This window comes from Pelobates fuscus, chromosome 10 (genome assembly GCF_036172605.1).
Source record: "Pelobates fuscus isolate aPelFus1 chromosome 10, aPelFus1.pri, whole genome shotgun sequence".
NCBI classification, from domain to species: domain Eukaryota; kingdom Metazoa; phylum Chordata; class Amphibia; order Anura; family Pelobatidae; genus Pelobates; species Pelobates fuscus.
The window spans coordinates 142,917,918-142,939,412 of record NC_086326.1 but is presented as its reverse complement, the minus strand read 5'-3'; the positions used below and the strand labels follow the sequence as shown (position 1 = coordinate 142,939,412).

Sequence of the window (21,495 nt, the reverse complement as noted above, 5' to 3'; positions counted from 1 at the left end):
TCAGTGTGTTCTAAGCCTAATTGCAGGGCGGGGCAAGGCTATATAAGCCTTGACCCGCCCTGCGGAGCTCAATACGCGGCGTGCCCTCCATGGGTGAACATGGATTAATTTTTTTTTGCGCTCGTTTTTTTTTTTTTTTAAAGTGCGACGGGTATGATGGATTTTTGTTTGCCTTTTTTGGGGGCTGAAGAAAGAAGAATTTAGAAAAAAGAAGACGTCAAATGGTAAGTTTAATTTTTTTTTTTTACAGGTTAGTTATTTTATTCCCCCCTCACTATTTTTAGGGTGAGGGGGGTAGGTAGGGGATAGAATGTTTTGGGTGGGGGGGGTGACTAGGGGCTTGGGACCCCTAGTCACCTTGATGGGGGGGGCATTTAGGGCCCCCACCCACCGCTCAGGGGTGGGGGCCAGTAGGTTCCCCCCCCCTAATTATTTTATTAGGGCCCCCACCCACCGCGCAGGGGTGGGGGCCAGTAGGTCCCCCCCCTTATTATTTTATTAGGGCCCCCACCCACCGCGCAGGGGTGGGGGCTGGGGGGAGGACAGTAGCCCCCCCCCCCTAATTATTTTATTAGGGCCCCCACCCACCACGCAGGGGTGGGGGCCGGGAGGAGGACAGTAGGTCCCCCCCTTATTATTTTATTAGGGCCCCCACCCACCGCAAAGGGGTGGGGGCCAGGGGGAGAGGACAGTAGGTCCCCCCCCTTATTATTTTATTAGGGCCCCCACCCACAGCGCAGGGTGGGGGCCATGGGGGGGAGGACAGTAGGTCCCCCCCCCTATCTTTATTTAGGGCCCCCACCCACCGCTCAGGGGTGGGGCCAGGGGGGAGGACAGTAGGTCCCCCCCCTTATTATTTTATTAGGGCCCCCACCCACAGCGCAGGGGTGGGGGCCGGGGGGGGGAGGACAGTAGGTCCCCCCCTTATTGTTTTATTAGGGCCCCCACCCACCGCGCAGGGGTGGGGGCCAGGGGGGAGGACAGTAGGTCCCCCCCATCTTTAACCCCCGCGCGGGGGGGGGGGGGTTATTAGGTTTTTTTTTTTTTTTTTTTACAGTGAGCAGACACAGGCTGCTCACTGCTTACTAGACATGCCCCTACTCGCGGTATAGCGAGTAGGGGCATATTATTTACTAATACTAAGTAATCTTTACTTAGTATTAGTACATTTGGCTGAAAGACCAATTCAGGTCTTTCAGCCTTTTAGTAGATAGCTCCCTGATACCATGGGAATTAGGGAGTTATCTACTAAGCGGCTGCAAGATGCAGCCACAGCAATGAATAGGATCGGAGTTTCATTCATTAGAATGAAATTCCAATACGAACAAAGTACCGAATTGCATCCTAACACCAATGGAGAAACTCTTCTCATTCTGTTAGGATGCAATTCGGCAGTTTTGCCGGCGTTCTGTCTAAGTGACAGGACGTTCGGCAATACTGACAGGAAGTATTGTGGGAACAGGAAGGAAAGCTAGGGATCATGGGAAAATTGCTCTGACCAGCGGAAATGAAGCACACTTTGCTCCTCCGCTGGTCAGAGCTGGTCAAGCGGAGGAATCCCATAAGACAAAGAGTCCCTACTTTGTCTTATAATTTTAAAGAAAACTAAAGAAGACTGGAAGAAAAGAATAACAGATCCTGAGAGAGGGGGAGAAGAGGAAGAGATTGAGGAAAGGTAAGTTCGGCATGACAGTGCCGCTTTAAGGGTAATGTTTGTGTTTTCTATTATTTGTGTTTTCTATTATTTCTTAATGTATTTTCACATACTCAGTAACATGTATGATTTCTCATACCTATTATTATTATTGACCACACGTCTACGTCTTGTATTACCAAAATGTGCGACTGTATCTTGTCATGATAATGTTCTACTCTACTACGCCTGTGCCTGCTCTTGGGGCACCGCAGGCTCTTTTGTACATCTTGTTGCACGAAAAATAAAAAATATATAAAAAAAAATACATATTATTAATCAACACAATTTAAATATAAACATAACCAAAAATCACACAAATCCCTCCAGTGGATAAAAAGATAGACGGAAGTCCTTTATGACCGACCGCAAGCACATTTTCCTGCCCAAAACAGTTCCATAGATTTGGGCTGTGCGGTCGGTCAATTTTATGCAGAAAAATGACTAAGTCTCACTCGAACGTGCGTTCGAATCTTCAAACGGGACTTAGTCTCTGCAGCTGAAAGCTCAGTGTAGGATTAGGTAAGGGTCAGCGGTGTTTGCGGAAATGTGTAGCCGATTTTAGTTCCATGGATTTGGCTACACACACCACTGACCTCGTTCGAATGAACAAATATGGCATTGATCAACAAAGTCACAATATGTCCACAGACAGTTCTTAAAGGGCCATACACACCCAATAAAAGTCCATAAGTTTTCAGGAGCACAATCTCCCAGGGGCCATAGTCATGAGGAAGGAGGCTGGCAAATAGGCTTCTCCACAACCCAGGGAAGCAGGGTAATTTGTCATTTAAAGGGCCAGTTACAAATGGCAGTTTGTAACAGGAGACTTACATGATAACTTGCAATACTTGCAGCTTAAACTGCTTCCAGAGACTCCTTAATTTATGCTTTCCTGTGGTTACCTCGACAATGTGGAGGCCCATTTAGAGGTGACCACAGGAAAGCATACATTGAGGAGTCTCTGGAAGCAGTTTAAGCAGTAAGTATAGCAAGTTAGCATGTAAATCGCCCATATTGTAGGCATCCAGGTACTGAAAATGAGTTACAGGCAGCACAGAGCATGAGCGCTGCTGACTGGATAGAGCGGCCAGCTGCCAACCAGTAGCTCCCAATTCATAAAAAATTCTCATATTTAGCACATTACACCTCTCTTAATTTACACCCAAAAAGCAAGAGTGCAGGGACAAAAAAAACAATACAAACCTGATTCATTGCATATGTAACAAAACACTGGTAACAAACAGTGTGCCCTTCACATTGTACATCCAAATGGGTTCTAATCTAATAGGCCTTAGTGTCTAATTCAGAACAGAAGAATGGCTCAAATCATCTGTGAATTCTTTTATGTCTGATAAGAGATGCGGACAGGGTAAAACCTTTCCCACATTCAGAGCATGAAAATGGTTTTTCTCCTGTGTGAATAAGTTCATGTGATCTAAGACTTGTTTCCCGGGTAAAACATTTCCCACATTCAGAGCATTTAAAAGGCTTTTCTTCACTGTGAACCACTTGATGACTAATAAGATGATGCTTTTGGATAAAACACTTGCCACATTCATTACACTTAAATGGTTTCTCGTCTGTATGAATCCATTTATGTAAAATCAGCTGGGCTCTCCAAGTAAAACCTTTCCCGCATTCAGAGCATTTAAAAGGCTTTTCGCCTGTGTGAACCATTTGATGACTAATAAGATGACGCTTTAGGGTAAAACACTTGCCACATTCAGTGCATTTAAATGGCTTTTCTTCAATGTGAACCATTTGATGACTATTAAGATGATGCTTTAGGGTAAAACACTTGCCACATTCATTACACTTAAATGGTTTCTCGCCTGTATGAATCCGTTTATGTGAAATCATATGCGAATTTGAAATAAAACATTTCCCACATTCAGTGCATTTAAATGGCTTTTCTCCTGTGTGAATTTTCTGATGTTGAACAAGATCGTTCTTTTTCTTAAACCTCTTCGAACATTCAGTACATTTGTAAGGTCTTTCCTTATTATGAACTATTTTATGTGAAGAGAGCTGTGCAGCCTGGATAAAACCTTTCCCACATTCAGAGCATGAAAATGGTTTTTCTCCTGTGTGAATAAGTTTATGTGATGCAAGACTTGTGGCCCGGGCAAAACCTTTCCCACATTCAGTGCATTGAAATGGTTTTTCTCCTGTGTGAATCTTCCAATGATTAACAAGATGATGCTTTCTTTTAAAAGTCTTTGAACACTCAGTACATTTGTATGGTCTTTCCTTATTGTGAAACTTTTTATGTGACGCAAGCTGTGCAGCCTGGGCAAAATATTTCCCACATTCAGAGCATTGAAATGGTTCCTCTATGTTGTCTCTTCTAGGAACATTACCATCAATATGATATGGTGTATTTAATTCAATACAAGAATTGATAGAATTTATATTTGAACAAGCTCTATTATCTTCACTATCTAAAAGAGTAGAATTGTGACTGGATTTATAAATGTCGACTCCTGGGCGATTCCCTTCTTCATACGAGGCTGATTCTTCCTTAATAAGAATAGATGAATATTCTGTCTGTGTATTATCTGTGCATGCATGGATGGCAAAACCTGTGAGATTTCCTTCTTCATGTAATGCCGATTCCTTCTTAATATCAGTAGATGGATATTTTGTCTCTTTGTAAATGTCCATGTCTCTGTGATTTTCCTCTGTACACGGTGGAGACTCTTCCCATATGTACGGCATATATTTTTTCAGTCTTTTTCTTACTTTGCTAGTTTGCAGATAGTGCGGTCCATCTTTAGGTTTAGCTACACTTTCCTCATTGTTTCCAAACTCAGGAACACAATCTGGAGTATGATATTCACCTGATAAAGGTTTATCTAAAGGAGAAAATGTTTTATTTATTATTAGTGGACAAATTATTGCAAGAAAAGGTAAATAAAACATTATGGTTTATGAACATTTTTGTAAATCATCTCTGATATGCACAAAGATTATAGAAGTTTAGCATCCTCTCACCTGGTGAAATTAGGGTCTGGTGATTCTCCTTCATTACATCCTCGTATAGATCCTTGTGTCCTTCCAGATACTCCCACTCCTCCATGGAGAAATAGACAGTGACATCCTCACACCTTATAGGAACCTGACAAACACAATGATACAGTCACCATCCAGACACATCCTTTGGTTTTACTGTATAATGTCCCATTCCCAGCAGCCTCACCTCTCCAGTCAGCAGGTGGATGATCTGATTGGTCAGTTCTAGGATCTTCTTGTCATTCTCTCTCTCATGTATCAGCGAGGAACATGGAGTCACTGCACTGGGGCTCTCGATTTTATAGGATCCTTCAGTTACATGGTGGGAGCGGTCGTGATCAACACACTCACAAAACTTTTTTGCAACCACCTGATCCTAAATAATAAGAATACGCTAAATACACAGGTTTTATTTCTTTGGCACAAGTATTTAAGCTGAGGGTTTCTCACTATTCTACTCAGTTCCTACAATGCTGTTCTCGTCTCTTCTGTGGGATCCTAGAATCTAATTTACAATTTTTTTTCTTTGTTGATTAAAATAAATCTACTTCTGACCTCCCATTACCAAATGCCTCCCCAGAGGTGTGAAAATGTAAAAAAAACATGTACTTATGCAAGGGAATCTAAAGCAGTATTCCAATCTGCTTGACCCAACACAAAATAATGTCAATTAGTAGCATTGAGTCCCCTGCCATGTGCTGGATATTGACAGGATCATTTACTAAATTCCAAATTTTCACACATTAAAGGGACACTCTAGGCACCCAGACCACTTCTGCTCATTGGAGTGGTCTGGGTGCCAACTCCCACTACTCTTAACCCTGCAACTGTAATTATTGCAGTTTTCTATAAACTGCAATAATTACATTGCAGGGTTAACTCCACCTCTAGTGGCTGTCTACTAGACAGCCACTAGAGGTCACTTCCTGGGTTCTAGCACAGGAAACCTGTGCTAGAGCGTCGCTGGACGTCCTCACGCTGTGTGAGGACCTCCAGCGTCGCTCAAAACCCCATAGGAAAGCATTGAAATTATTTTTCAATGCTTTCCTATGGGGAGACGTAATGCGCATGCGCGGCATTTCCGCGCATGCGCATTAGGTCTCCTCGGCCGGTGGGCGAGATCAGTCTCGCCCACCGGCCGACGCAATCACTGGGAGGAGCGTCGCGGAGGCGGAGACAGCGGTGAGGGACATCCCCGCTGTCCCAGGTAAGTGACTGAAGGGGTTTTCACCCCTTCAGTAACCGGGGATTGGGGGGTGGGAGGGAGAGGGTCCCTCCGGTGCCAGAAAAACGGATCGTTTTTCTGGCACTGGAGTTTCCCTTTAAATCCAAAGGATAAACTGATGCTAAAGTAGATGGTCTGAAAACATCTCGTCACTCAGCTATAGTCCGGGCTTTTTCCCCCCAGTTTTACCAATGGAATTAAATTTGGAATTAATTTGCAAATATTTTCAGTTTAGTGAATAATCTGAGTGTCTCATACTTTGCCAGCCCCCCTCCCTCCCATAGTGTCTGTGTGGCTGTGTATAATGTGTGTGGTAAGTGATGACTGTGTATGGTGTCTCGTTTGCTACTATGTCTTTTACCACCTCCTTTTTAGCTTATTGTAGGAAGCAGGATTATGATTCCTGGTGGTCGGGTAGGAGCTGAACTCCCTGGTGGCCTAGCATTGGTTCTCTGTCCTTTGAAGTTCATCAGGAGTTAAACTACCTAGTGGTCCAGTGAGGGAGCAGGTGTAGACCATAGTAACCGCACCTTCTGATCACTGTGCTCAGAGCGTAGACTGGGAAGAACAGGCTGCGTTCTGAATGATTAGTGAGTATAGAGACTGCGATGGAGGGATTTTTGTGGTATTAAGCAGAGGTGTGGACCATACACTTCCAGCCCTGGTCCTGACTCCTCCCACGGGCTCCCTTGTAGAAGCTCTGCCACTAGCATGAAAATAAAGAATGCCCAGGGCCTGGAGTTACATGTCGCAGGTGTCAAGTGATCGGAATTTCACATATTTGCTCCCATTTGAAATGTCATCAGGTTCCCGGGACACCAGGGCTTAAAACAAAATGAAATTTTTTTCTGGATCTTATTTAGATGTGTAATATAACAAAACTTACAATATTTATTGAGCAACTGTCACTTCCTTAATATTAGCAAAACCAAAAAGCCAACTATAAGTCAGAGATAGACAGCACTGATTGTTCTCTATTATTATTTAATTTGGTGGACAAATCCAGGCAACGTGTCAGCTTAGTTAACTTTTACTGCGAAAAATGCATGGAGTGTATATCATGGCTTGCAGTGGCAATAACATGTAAGGCCTGGCTAATAGGATAGCTGTTGGAATTCTAAGATATGTATAAATACACGGGAGTACTAGAAGGGAGGTTACAGATGTCTCCGGAGCTAAGGCACACACAGGCAGCAAACTCTGTTCTGGTAATGGAAGTTATTTTCATCCAGGAATCCTAGAACTCAGAACATACTTCTCTATTCTAGGGAGACAAAAGATGCCGGGTTCTATTTATTGGATATTTCTAGGATAATGTTTGTTTTCTAATATATATTGATAGTGTGAAATTCTACAATCTCTCACCTCTCCAGTAAGCAGAGAGATGATCTCCAAGGTGAGATCCAAGATCTTCTCATCAATCCGAGTCCAGTCCATGTTCATCAGCACAGGGTAACTGCAATGATCTGACAATGGGTTCTGGTCCTTGTGGAAGAGATAGACGTTAATGACCGAGACATATGTTCTGGTCTGGTAGAACTGTGTTTGAAGATTAATAAACATATATATATAAATAATTTGCTAACACCACACAGTTAAATTAAAGGTTTAGTCTAGGCACCATAACACTACAGACTACCACTATAGAGGTTATGGCACGATGAGTATCCTAGGGCTATCCTGCTGTAAATAGTCTGATTTTGAACAGTTTGATAATTACCTGGGTTCCATGGTCCTAGTCTTATTATGAATTGGTGCCAGTGGATGTATGGCACTAAAACCACCACAATGCGCTGTAGTGATTATGGTGATTAGACTGCCCTTTTTATCCATAATATGGTCAAGATAAACTGAAAAATGGTTCTAGATTAAAAAACAAAAACTATATTTAAATATATAATTTTAATAAACTATGACAGCACAGCTGAGCAATTTGAATCCAGTCAGGCTTTAACCTAAATCATATTAATTTTGCATATGTAATCTTTAAGGTTTCATTACGATATATACTGTTATATCAGACAGGTTTGACGCTACAATGTAGAACATTTCATGTGATTAATACAATACATGATGTTCCAACGGCTTACACACTCTGTGAATGTGTATACTTTACTTCTGGAGACCTACGGTAAGTAAGAAGAAATATGCTTAAATATGACTTATAGCTGAGTATTTAGAGAGAGTCAATCTTATATTTGCACTAATTAAAAATATAATGCAAATGGTTAAAATGTATGTGTGGAAACTGTGTCTATGTAAAACAGAGCAGTTTCTTTCACAATTTCCATATTATATATATATATAAAGGTATAAATTAGGCACTCACCCTTAAGTAGCTATGACTTGTTTTTGCCTTTGGTGCTACCCACGTCCAAAATATATAATCAAAGATTAATCGGAGCACTCAAAAAGGACTTCTTTTCTGTGTTTTTAATGTGGCAAAAAATTACATCAAATCTTCAAATCGACGTTTCGACCCCTTAGGGTCTTTTTCAAGATCAAACAATATGTGAAATGACAGAGTTTAAATACAAAATAAAGATTAGCAACTCACCAATCTCGTGTGTGCAGCTACCCGAACCCGGAAGTGTTCCACCACCTCACGTGACTCCTGGGACGTTCGTCCGTACGTGCGTCATGGTTGCTAAGAGATGGAGTATAAACTCCGTGAAACATGCAGCGTGGTTACCAGGCAATGGAGTGTAAACTCCGTGTTTGGGAAATGTACAAACCGGGAAGCCCGGTTTTAGATATATTACATGATCCGTCATGCATGTGATATATTGGGTAATGGGAATTCGGATGCCACTATGTGGGTGGGCAAATGAACTGCCTGTATTCATGTGACTGCAAGTGACACATCCGCTGCAACGATAGCAGCCCTTCTTGATGGGTCCTGTGGGTTTTTGGTAACATAAAGTGGGATCACTTTTGACTAACAGGTCTCTCAGGTTCTTGTTTCTTTTTAGGCTGATATTAGGTTTTTGAGAGAAAATTGATGGTAGGTTCTTGTCAGAACCTAAGATGCCCCAATACTTGTACATAACTCTTTGGATTTGTGGGGTACCGGTGTGAAGGGTTAGCGGTAAGTACATCTTAGTTGCAGGCGACGTTTTTCTTGTAGTCTCCATAGGTTCCTTTGTCATGTGTCTATTGGCTTTATCCATGGCTCTTTCAAGGACTTCACGGCTGTAACCTCTGGCCAGGAATCTCGCGGTCATCTCTTGCAGTTGGTTTGCTTGATTCATGGGATCACTATTATATCTCAACACACGCATGATCACTATTATATCTCAACACATCACATGCATGACGGATCATGTAATATATCTAATCACTTGTCCGTGCGGTCTTTCCTATGTTGGAAAAACGGACCTCACTCTCCGAGAAAGGATCCGTGGTCATAGATCAACCATCACCACTGCATTTAGAGACCAAAAATCCGATAAACCCGTCGCCAAGCATTTTCTCCAACTGAACCATAGACTTCCTACACTCAAATTTATGGCCATTGACCACGTGCCATCCAGTCCTAGAGGAGGAGATAGATCCAAACTATTACTCCAACGTGAAACCTATTGGATACATCGCCTAGACACTGTTACACCAAAGGGACTAAACGAATATATTTCATTCACCATGTTTTTGTGAATTATTCTCAGCAGCCAGTTAATAGTCCTACTCTTCAGATATGGATATACTTAATTTTGAGACTTATCAGCAGCGATACTTATGACCTTAGTTGTATAATATTGTTTTTTCTAAAATTCTACCTTGATATGTCTATTCTTAGTTCTATACTTATCCTGCTTATCACTACCCGCTTTTGAGGTATGCTATGAGACCTTTTACCGAGCAGATTGCACCATTTTTAGTGTTCTGTCACGTTTTCACTTATCCACACAAGTCACCTTTTTTATTTCACTGCTAGTTTATTTATCTTTTCGGCATTCGGCTCATTGATACATTTTCAACATACTGGAAATCCTCCGTTTGAATATGCTTTCGTATTCATTTGTTATTAACTGTCACTTTATGATCTCGTCTAAGAGATCTCTTAACTCCTCTGAATTATATTTCCTTATGCACGGGCTTCCCGGTTTGTACATTTCCCAAACACGGAGTTTACACTCCATTGCCTGGTAACCACGCTGCATGTTTCACGGAGTTTATACTCCATCTCTTAGCAACCATGACGCGCGTACGGACGAACGTCCCAGGAGTCACGTGAGGTGGTGGAACACTTCCGGGTTCGGGTAGCTGCACACACGAGATTGGTGAGTTGCTAATCTTTATTTTGTATTTAAACTCTGTCATTTCACATATTGTTTGATCTTGAAAAAGACCCTAAGGCAGTGATGGCGAACCTTTTTGAGCCCGAGTGCCCAAACCGCAATACATGCCAACTTTTTTTCCTTAACGTGCCAACACGGCAATTGCGTGTGTGTGTGTGGGGGGGGGGGCGTGTGTGTGTGTGTGTGGGGGGGGGGCGTGTGTGTTGTATGTGTGTATGAGGGGTGCTGTGTGTGTGTGTATGAGGGGTGCTGTGTGTGTGTGTATGAGGGGTGCTGTGTGTGTGTGTGTGTGTGGGGGGTGCTGTGTGTGTGTGGGGGGGTGATGTGTGTGGGGGGGTGCTGCGTGTGTGTGTGTGTGGGGGGGGGGGGTGCTCTGTGTGTGTGTGTGTGGGGGGGTGCTGTGTGTGTGTGTGTGTGAGACGGGTGCTGTGAGGGGGTAGGGGTACTGTGTGGGGGGTAGGGATACTGCTGGCGGGGTATGGGTACTTCTGTGGGGGGGTAGGGATACTGTGTGTGGGGGGTAGGGGTGCTGTGGGGGGGTAGGGTTACTGTGTGTGGGGGGAAGGGGTGCTGTGTGTGGGGGGGTAGGGGTACTGCTGGGGGTGGTAGGGGTACTGCTGATGGTGGTAGGGGTACTGCTGGGGGGGGTAGGGGTATTGCTGAGGGTGGTAGGGGTACTGCTGGGGGGTAGGGGTACTGCTGGGGGTGGTAGGGGTACTGCTGGGGGTAGGGGTACTGCTGGGGGTGGTAGGGGTACTGCTGGGGGTGGTAGGGGTACTGCGGGGGTAGGGGTACTGCTGGGGGTGGTAGGGGTACTGTTGTGGGGAGTAGGAGTACTGCTGGGGTGGTAGGGGTACTTCTGGGGGGGTGGGGTGGTGCTGTGGGGGGTAGGGTGCTGCTGTGGGGGGTAGGGTGGATATATTCCATCCAGACACAGTGACGTCATGCAGTGATGGCGTCAGAGCCATGTTATATTATTGTGTATTATACAAACACTGAGCTCTGACATCAAACACAAACTGACCTGGAACCAGACCGGAAGTGAAAACTAGCGTGGACCGAGTTTGCGTTCCAAAAGAATCACCACCAGCCGACAGCTTCCTGTTTACGTCACACGGAAGTGCAAAGCCTGTCGGGAGTTGTAGTTTCCGTTTGTTCGTTGTGTTCTAGACCGGAAACGGAAGCAGCGTGTTGCTGGGAGATGGAGTGTAACTGTCAATAAAGCTGGTTACAGCTCATATCATGTATGGAGGGCAATGCTCTCTGTCAGTAGCAGGAAAATCCCATTTATAGCCTGAAACATAATGTGTCTCCAAACCAGGAGCCTGGGGGCAGACATTTTATTTTATCAATAAACTTTATTATATTACCCAGCATTCCACTGGGTTTATTATTGATTACTTCTCCTCCTGTGTTTTATATTTAGAACTTCAATCTCTTCCCAATAGAAATAGCTTTTTACAAAGTGGATATTGTTAATTATTAATACTGTGACACATTTTACCATTTTTCTCACTATTGTTAAAGGACCACTATAGTTTTCCTGACACTATATAATCCCTAGGTTTCCCCAACCCTCAGGGCTCCCCTCCCGCTGAAGCAGAAGTTTGAGGTAGTCGAATAGGGACTTTTAAAATTCTATATTTATTACAATAAAATCAAGTAAATAAAATACACATGGGTGGCGGGGCCTGGCCGCCGAGCTGGCCGGTCGCACGGCATTACAGCTCCAGTAAACCTTGTTTAAAAATCTTAAAATATAGACCTATTGGATTCACCTGTCGACCTACCGCGGTGGACCGGCATCTGTGGAGACACTGGACCCGGGGTGAGGCTTGCAGCTGCTGTTTTAGTCCCCCGGGAGGGTACGCATCGCTCCCTCTGGATGAGGCCTACTCGGGTGGTGAGTGAAGCGGACGGCCTCCGCTCACTATCCTGCCCGAAGCTATCCAGCCAGACTCCCTCAGCTGGGCGGACTGGTCCATGTTCCCCCCCTCGGGGCCGGTGGGGGTGATCCCGGCCCGCATTTAATACGCCCTGTGGCCCCGGCTACACTGAAGCTTTTGAGGCCGGACAGGCCATTAAAACGCATCCCAGATCGCAACTAAGATGGCGGCACTGCGACCCTGCTGGCACACATGAGCACTTCAGGCCTCCACGGGGATGTTACCCTCCGGAATCCCACGTAGGCACTGAGCGCCGGCATGAAATAACCCAGTACCTATTAACCCACAGCAACCGCCGGATAAGCACTACTAAGGCCTGGAGCCCACCCTCGACAAAAAGGCGGGAGCGTTTGCCTGCTGACCAGCGAGAACAGACCCATCAACCTACACTCAGCAGTCGACCCCTCGGGCCTGCCCAGATGACTGGCGCAGAGTGCACACCCTAACTCCGCTCCGAGGAGCGGGCCTGCACCGCCTTCACAATGGCACAGCGACACCTACCAGCCGGACTGCAGAGAAGGGGCACCAAACAGCCAGAGGAAAGCGTCGGAAAAAGGCTCCACATCACAGGGGGACTCACGGGCCTTCAGCACCCAAGCTCTGACCCAAGGCAGCAACGACGGAACGGAACAGCTCTGGACTCATTGGGGGCGCAGAACCTGCATGACATCCCTCCTTGGAGTGCAGGTGCTTGGTGACCTGCCACTGGGGTGTCGGGGCGATCTTGATGTAGAATTATTAAAAAATCTTTATTGTACTTGTATTGAATTATTGCACTAACTCCATTTTAACCTGATGCTGTGACAAATCCTCCATTTTGTCCTCATGACCTGACTTCTCCATATGAAAACTACATTACATGACAGAATTGCTCAGCACATCTAACACAATAGACAAAGACTGTATTTTTCCATAAAGATATGACTAACCCAGGAACTGCTGAATTTCCCCTAACTCGCAACATAGTATAAATTGAAGGCCATGAGAACACTGTAGTAATGAAATGTTCTATTCATAAGAGACCTTGCACCTGACCACGAGATCTGACATCACCGACCGTGTAAAATGACGCTCAAGACCCCCTTGTCCCCACCCGTGTCCAAAATAATACCACCTCTTGGTGGGTGGACACGAAGCTAACCACTTAGTTTTTGATCCAATTAATAATATTGATGGGTGGACACTGTTATAGTCACATAACATTTAATCCAATTAATGATGTTTATTTGTTATTATCTGATATTCAATGATGATGTCATTTTGCCTTTAAAAAGGTCTGCATAACTGTTTTCCAACTAGATTGCATTAAATTTTCTGAAGTGCTTTTAACCTGAACTCCATGTGTCAGTGTGAGCTTACTTCTGCGTATACGCAATTTAATCATCTCAGATTTGGACAGGAACAGATAGACATTTAAACATATTTGTTTATTTCTAAATTAATCTACATCAATTGGCGCTTTCCAACGTGGGGCATCGGGCTATGTCTGGCCGGTGAGCCGTCCTAAGGAAGATGCTGTTGGACGGGGGAATCCTGGGGGTAGGAAAGGAGATTGATCACCTCCAGGTACACGGTAGAGACTTCTGCAGAGCCACCGGTATGTTCCGGCCCCTTTGATTGACCCGTCCACGTGTCTGTGACTGCTTCCCGGGAGGACATCAAAGACAGGTAATATCTTGCCCGGTGTCTCGTTACTCACTTGTTTACCTGCATTTTAGTCTATCTGTTGCCTGGGTATGTTTGAATTGTTTGCCTGTTTCCCCATTTTGAGATAAAGGGGGGTGGACCTGCAGGGGATTTGCCTGGGGTTCTCTGTTTTGCTTGTTTTCCCCTTTTTGGGATAAAGGGGGTGGACCTGAGGGGATTTGCCTGGGTCTTCAGTTTGTCTGTCTATCTGTTTGTATTTTACCCCTTTTGGGATAAAGGGGGGTGGACCTGAGGGGATTTGCCTGGGTCTTCTGTTGCCTGTTTTACTCCTTTTAGGAACCACGGTGCTGTGGTTGTAGGGAAAAAGGGGGGTTGACCTGTGGATGTGTTCCTGGGGGTCTTCTTTGCCTGTTTTACTCTTTTAGGAGCCTCGTGGCTGGGGCTGTATGGAAAAAGAGGTGTGTTGGATCTGTGGAGATTGTGTAGACTCATAGTTTCCTGGGGATCCTTCTTGTGTCACTTTGATAGCCTAGCTAGCTTCTCTGTGCACGTAACTCTGCTTGCAGAGTGGTGGTACCCTCCAGCTTTGAGCGCTGAGCTGGAGCCATTCCAATTTTTTAGCATATTTGGTGGATGAATTCGGGCAGGCATTGCTGTCTTCATCGCCACGTGGTAGTGAGACCTGTAAGTGGGTTTTTATAGGGGCACTACGAGGGTGAGGGTAGCGCAGACACTATTAGTGGGCTGCTGTGACGAGGGAGGCTGGCGGAACTCGGACCGGTGTCAGTTGTTTTCCGCGGCCGCAGGTAGTGGAGACACTACGAGGTTGAGGGAGGTGACTTTGGACTAAGCACACGAGTAAAGGAAAGGTTTACTGTTGATTTTATTTGAACTGTGATGCATGCACTGTATTTCAATTGTATTATTGTTTTGTTTGTTTAATTAGGAGTCATTCAAACTCCTGTGTCTGTCTCAAAAATTCCACTTTACATTTTTTACCTTTTCTATACTTCCTGAGCTATGTACACTATCCTCTCCTATTTCTATTGTGAGAGAAGTGATTGGTCACACACTTCTCACCTCGCTCCAATTAGTGACTAGTCTACGTTTTGGGAAGACGCACTTGGGGGGGCCCTCTCGAGTGTCAGTCCACCATTGTAGACACTGTTTAAAACCTTTTTCCCCTATATCTGGGACGCCTGTATAGGAGGGGAATGGAACAGGGTTAGAAAAGCCCAATAAGGGCTGGCTAGCGCGTGTGATCTAGTTGAAGATAGAGATTGCTAAAGTGTGTAAAATTGCTGTGCCTTCATGTGGTAGATTACTGACAGAGAAGAAAGCAAGCTTACTGGTACAGAGTAGCAATGCTATTCAGCAGGAAGGTTGGGCTGAGGAAGAACTAGATCACAAAGGGTTAAGAATATATGTATATTATAATAATTGTTTTTGTATTTTGTGTTAGCCATTACCCTGGTAGAGGGTGGGGGTTTTGTATTGAGTTTCACTGAGAGTATTATTAAATGTTGTGTTTTTGTGTCTCTTTGCTTTTGCAATAATTGTAACGTAACTGTCTTTCCAGCACTGACATGGTTAAAATGTCATGCTTGCAGTCCCCCTCCCTTTTTGCCTTCTGTGAGACAAGGGAGGGAGGAGGAGGGGGGGGGGGCGTGATTGCGACTCAGTGCGATTCAGATTTGTGTTCCGTAGAGTTATCCAGAACTTAGCAATGGAATTTTTTGCTAGAAAATATTCTAATTGTGTATTTTGTTATTTCAATTGAAGTTGATAGGATCGTGTGGGAGACTAGCTCACAAGATTACATTCCACCTTTCTGAGGATGTATTTCCTTTCGCGGTGCAAAGTATTTTCTCCAAGACTGGTGTATAAGATAGGGACCCTGGACCCTCAGATAGGGAGTCGGGGATGTAGCTCAGTGTTGATTACGAAGGTTAGGAAAGTGAATCTGATGCAGGAATAGAGAATTATTTGGACGAGTTAAAAATGTAAAGGCAAGTGTGATTTGTTGCAATACTATGCAATGTGGATAGAGGGAATATGCAAAGTTGTTACGTTAGATTGTGAAGAGGAAAAGTGATTAATGGCTGTAGGTAAATTGTTTGAATCCCGAGTTTATTTCTTGCACCATGTTATTTCAAAGCTTCACGGGCTGTTAAATGTATAATGCTTTCATTTGTCAGCTGAAATGCCCTAAAAGAAAATGGCCCCTAGAACAAAAGAAGGTTGTCCTTAAAGAGACACGTCAGTCCTGGCTCCTGCCCTCACTCTGCCCTTAGTGAGGTCATATCCGCCCATATATATATATATATATATATATATATATATCGTGACTCCTACTATTAGTTTCCCTATATCAGGAAAGTGTCTGTGACAAGTGATGGTTAATATATATATATATATAGATAGAATATATATATGGCTATCGATTCACGTATAAGTAACAAGTGTGTTTTAACTTTGTATAAAAAAAAAAAAATTGATAACATGATGGAAGAGGGGTTATCTTAAAGAACATTTACTAAAAGAAGTTTCTAATAAACAAAGATTTCTTGACCAGTTAACATTATAAGCATAACTATTAACAAATGAATAAGCCAAGTTTAAAGACTGACTAACATAATTTTTGTTGTAAGCCCAGATATTTTATTATTGCATATGCATAGGAATTGAGACTTTGGGCATTATAGTGTATTAATTCTAAGATCTGTTACTAGCAGCAAGTGCCTATCCCACGCATGCTTAAACACTTCTACTGAGTTAACCTCTACCACTACAGTTGGAAGGCTATTCCATGTATCCACTACCCTCTCAGTAATGTAATGCTTCCTGATAATATTATTTTTTTTTTTTTTTTTAAACCTTTGTCCCTCTATTTTTGAGACTATGTCCTCTTGTTATGGTAGCTTTTCCTTCTTTTACATATAGTCTCCACTTTTACTGTGTTGTTTCCCTTTATGTATTTAAAATGCTTTTATCATATTTCCCCTGTCTCGTCTTTTCACCAAGCTATACCTGTCAAGATCCTTTAACCTTTCCTGGTGAATTTTATCCTGCAATCCATGAACCAGTTTAGTAGCCCTTCTCTGAATTCTCTCTAAGGTATCCATATCCTTCTGAAGATATGGTCTCCAGTACTGTATCCAGTACTCTAAGTGAGGTCTCACCAGTGTTCTGTACAATGGCATGAGCACTTCCCTCTTCCTACTGCTAATACCTCTCCCTATACAACCAAGCATTCTGCTAGCATTCCCTGCTGCTCTATTACATTGTACATTGTCATTAACAGCCAGAAACTGGAGAACAAGAAATGTGAATTAATGTATAGCCATTTATAAGCTTAACAAAATCTCCATTATCTTTTCCATTTATTTTGCAGAAGACAATGTTATTTGTCTATTTTGTATATTTTAAGTATACATTATCAGTGAAGAGTAGAATAAATTTTATCCCATTTGCGAGACATAAAATTGTGATAATGTATATTTGTGATATGCGTAGGAATTACATTTTGAGATGTTAGATATAAATTAATAACATAAAGAACGAGAGTCAGGGATAGCGTCTGTCTCCACGGGCACAAGTCTGGTGTGGGAGATGTAGGGGGCTAGCCGCTGCGGGACACCCATGGAGTGAAACGTTCGAGGCTTGTGGAGACAAGATGAGCATGTTAGCCTTTTATTATTTTTCTCTAGGGAAAGCATAGGGCCAGTTAATAGTTGTTGTACATGGGCTATTTGCAGCCTCCATTGCATTTCTACCTAGTCTTGATTTCTGATGTATCCTCCATTGCTACATCACCTGTCTGCTCCCTTACCTGCCCACCCCCGCTTATTCCTCCCACCGATCCCTCCCCTTCATCTACAGTCCCCCACTTTCCCCTACTACCCCTCCCTCTACTCCACCTTCTCCTCCTCCTACTCCTTCTTCCTGCTCTTACTCCTCCCTCCTCTTCCTACTCCTCCCTCTACTCCACTTTCTCCTCCTACTCCTTCCTCTACTCCACCTTCTCCTCTTTCCTCCTCCTTCTCCTCTACTCCCCCTACCCCTTCCTCCTGCTCTTACTCCTCCCTCCTCTTCCTACTCCTCCCTCTATTTCTCCTTCTCCTCCTCCTACTCCTCCCTCTACTCCACTTTCTCCTTCTACTCCACCTTCTCCTCTCTCCTCCTACTTCTCCTCTATTCCTCCTTCTCCTCCTCCTACTCCTCCCTCTACTCCACCTTCTCCTCCTCCTACTCCGCCTTCTTCCCTCTCACTCTATCCACTACTCATTCTTCCATCTCCCCACCACCATATCTATATCCTTTATATGCTTCCTCCCTTCTTATTCCTTACCAATTTCCTCCACCCATAGACAACTCTGCCTCTACCTGACAACATTATATTTTGAAGAAAAGTTGCTCTGGCCACTCTTCCGCCACTTCCCAGGGGGGAATACCACACTAACGAAAAATTATTTAGACATGAAAGAACTGTTTTGGGCACTCTCAAGGAAATAGTGCGGTCCTGACCCAGATTCCCATGGAAGTAAGACACCTGTAAGGGAGGTGGCTGTCCCTCATGTTTTTTCTTCACTAAGCCCCCAGAAATCTCATGAAAGGAACACATGAAACACTAACAATCAATTTGCAACTCTCTACAGAGGGGGGTCAGCAAGAGAACTGTAAATAGAAAGACAAATACCCCCCCCCCCAATCTCACACAGAAATAGGTGAGGAAACCTCTTCTACTGCTCCTCATGGTTGCTTTGAACAGATGAAAGAAGAAACAAGACACCTTTCAACAGAGCATGCAGTAGCTTTACCAGATCCTGACTCCACTCTGTTTGCGGATAATGAGGAAAGGTACCATACTGGATTTGCTGTTGCTACAGAAGATCAGGTACGTCAAGCATCTTCACTTTCCTCACTCACATCTGCTCAAGACGCTGAATTGACAGCCTTCTCAGTGGCATACAAAATGCCTGAAGGAAGACATGCCAATACCTACACTGACTCAAGATATGCCCTGGGTGCAGCACATTATTTTGGATCAATCTGGAAGATAAGAAGCACCACTCAGCTGACTAAAAGCTGCCAACCAAGCCACAAGTGCACCAAGGGAAGTGGACAGAATGGTGTCCGCTAAAGAAACTTCTATACTCACCATGTAGATCCTACCTACAGATCTCAAGCTTCTGAAAGAATGACAAGCAGCTACTGACCCTGAAGAAATACAAAGCTGGAAAAACAGAAAGGGGCAACCCTTGAAGACGGGCTGTACTCCAACGCTCTCAAGCTCTGTTTACCCAAAAACATGTACTGGGCAGTGAGCCCATGGAACTTTATACCTATCCAAGACCCTCATGAACTCTTTGATCTCTAAATACTCCTAAGCACCTAGCTAACTCTCAATATCCCTTTCAAGAATCCAGGTGACAAAGAGCTACTGGGTCAAATATGCACTAGTTATAATAGACATTTTGTCAGGATGGCCAGAAGCCTAGCCGGTCATCAATGTGACAACCAAGAGCATATACCCAATAGTGCATTGTGAAAGTTGCAGAGATCACTCAGTGGATTCATTGTTCCAGATTCAAGACTCTCTCTCTCTGCAACATGAGAAGTAACATTTGTTGATTTTGACACACTTTTGACTCTAAAGAAAAAAAAGATACCAACAAGTAGGTGTTTGATGGCCATAATAATGCCTGACCACCTGCCATCGATGGAAAGCCGAGGACCCCAAAAGGAGACCTCGTGAAGCTAAAGAGATCCAAACGCCAAGCTCCCTCAGGATTATTTGCCCATCCTGAGTTTGTGGTGATATTAATATTGACTAAATGATCCGAGTCCACCTACACTGATGTAGCGTGGGACAGGTTTAATACTACAATGCATAAGCAAATGCGCCCTAGCCAAGGTTATTATGTCCATACACATAATACATGACAAGGTACTCTTGACACACCACATTCATGCTTCAGAACATAAAGAGGAGCACCCCTCTAAAGGGAAAGTTTGACACATATATATATATATATATTGATGCCATAGGTGTGCCAAGGGGGGTACCAGATGATTTTGCAGTAAAAGGAAAGTTTGAGTCCATTTTCCCAACCGTCACTGCTAATAATAATAATAATATTTTGATTTGCATTTATTATATCTATTGCAACCAACAACGTTTACCTGTCACCATGACTTGTTGTGCCTATATTCCAGATAACACAGGTCCATATGGTAATGTAAGCTTGTCTATTTATGATGTCCCTCTGAAGAACTAAGAAGACTTTAAGAACCGTTACTTCATAGGGTTTTGTGCCTTTGGGCTAACCTGTCTTCTGAAACTAACCAATAAAGTTCATCTTTTAGAATTTAACATTTCATAGGGGGGACTGATGTAGAATTATTAAAAAATCTTTATTGTACTTGTATTGAATTATTGCACTAACTCCATTTTAACCTGATGCTGTGACAAATCCTCCATTTTGTCCTCATGACCTGACTTCTCCATATGAAAACTACATTACATGACAGAATTGCTCAGCACATCTAACACAATAGACAAAGACTGTATTTTTCCATAAAGATATGACTAACCCAGGAACTGCTGAATTTCCCCTAACTCGCAACATAGTATAAATTGAAGGCCATCTGCCTAAATACCAATACCTGCTCAGAACACTGCAGATTCCACTACCTCACATATACCTTAAGAGGCTGCAAAACACCCTCACTAGTTTTGTATGGGCACACAAAAAAGTGCGAGTGGCCACAAAGATCCTCACCAGACAGGTGTCGCAGGGAGGGTTAGGTTTGCCAGAGGTCCAAACATACTACAGAGCAGCACTGCTATCCACAGCACTACAGGCACACACGACACAAAACCCACCACAATGGATGGAGATGGAGTCCACATGGACTTGTCCCAAAGGCCTCAAATACCTCTTCTGGGTACCTCATGGGAGACGCCCGGCGCTCCCTGAGATGCCCACCACAACCGACACCCTGTTGAGGATATGGGACAAAGCCATGCCACAACTGGGGTACTCCACCAAATGGACAATGGCCACTCCCTTATATAGCATACATATAACACACCCCAATTTTGACCACAGGGGGTGGACCGAACATGGGTGCACACTGGTCAATCACCTATTTAGCCATGGACTCCTGAAACAATTCCCTGATTTACAAGCTGAGTTTGACCTGCCACAGAGGTTGATATTTTCCTACCTCCAATTAAAGGGCATATTGTCGCACAACACTACCACAACCGTTCCGACACACGCGAAAAGCATAGAAAAAGCATGTACGTCTATGATCATGCCCAACAAGCCGCTGTCGCTTATGTATGCCGCTCTCAACGACTCCACAGCCCAACCACAAAAAGACAATTATAGAGACGCCTGGCATAGGGAATTAGGCACGACACTTACAGATGGACACTGGAACAAGGCATTCACTGCGCACAAGGGTAGGTCCAGATGCGCCTCCCACCTAGAGCTCCTTCGCAAGCTGCAATACAGATGGTACCTGGTACCGACCAGACTGGCTAACATATACCCAGGCACTTCCAGGCTATGCTGGAGATGCTCTAAAGCAGAAGGCACAATGCTCCACATCTGGTGGGCCTGCACGGCCCTCAAAGAATATTGGAGCGAGGTAGAAGGG

At 44.0% G+C, this 21,495-nt stretch overlaps 1 protein-coding gene across 2 annotated transcripts in view; it reads right to left on the bottom strand.

The window, feature by feature from the left end:
• Window positions 1–2,914: 2,914 nt before the first annotated feature.
• LOC134574536 (gastrula zinc finger protein XlCGF26.1-like) overlaps window positions 2,915–21,495 on the bottom strand; it is a 229,658-nt gene continuing 211,077 nt past the window's right edge. The window contains exons 2-5 of one of the 2 annotated variants that reach the window (XM_063433651.1): window positions 7,299–7,418; window positions 4,896–5,084; window positions 4,691–4,814; window positions 2,915–4,551 (exon numbers count right to left, since the gene is read on the bottom strand). In XM_063433651.1, coding sequence (XP_063289721.1) covers window positions 3,023–4,551; window positions 4,691–4,814; window positions 4,896–5,084; window positions 7,299–7,418 — 1,962 coding nt within the window. In that variant the 3' untranslated portion in view covers window positions 2,915–3,022. The remainder of the gene's footprint in view (window positions 4,552–4,690; window positions 4,815–4,895; window positions 5,085–7,298; window positions 7,419–21,495) is intronic. The other variant, XM_063433652.1, reaches the window with a different exon arrangement.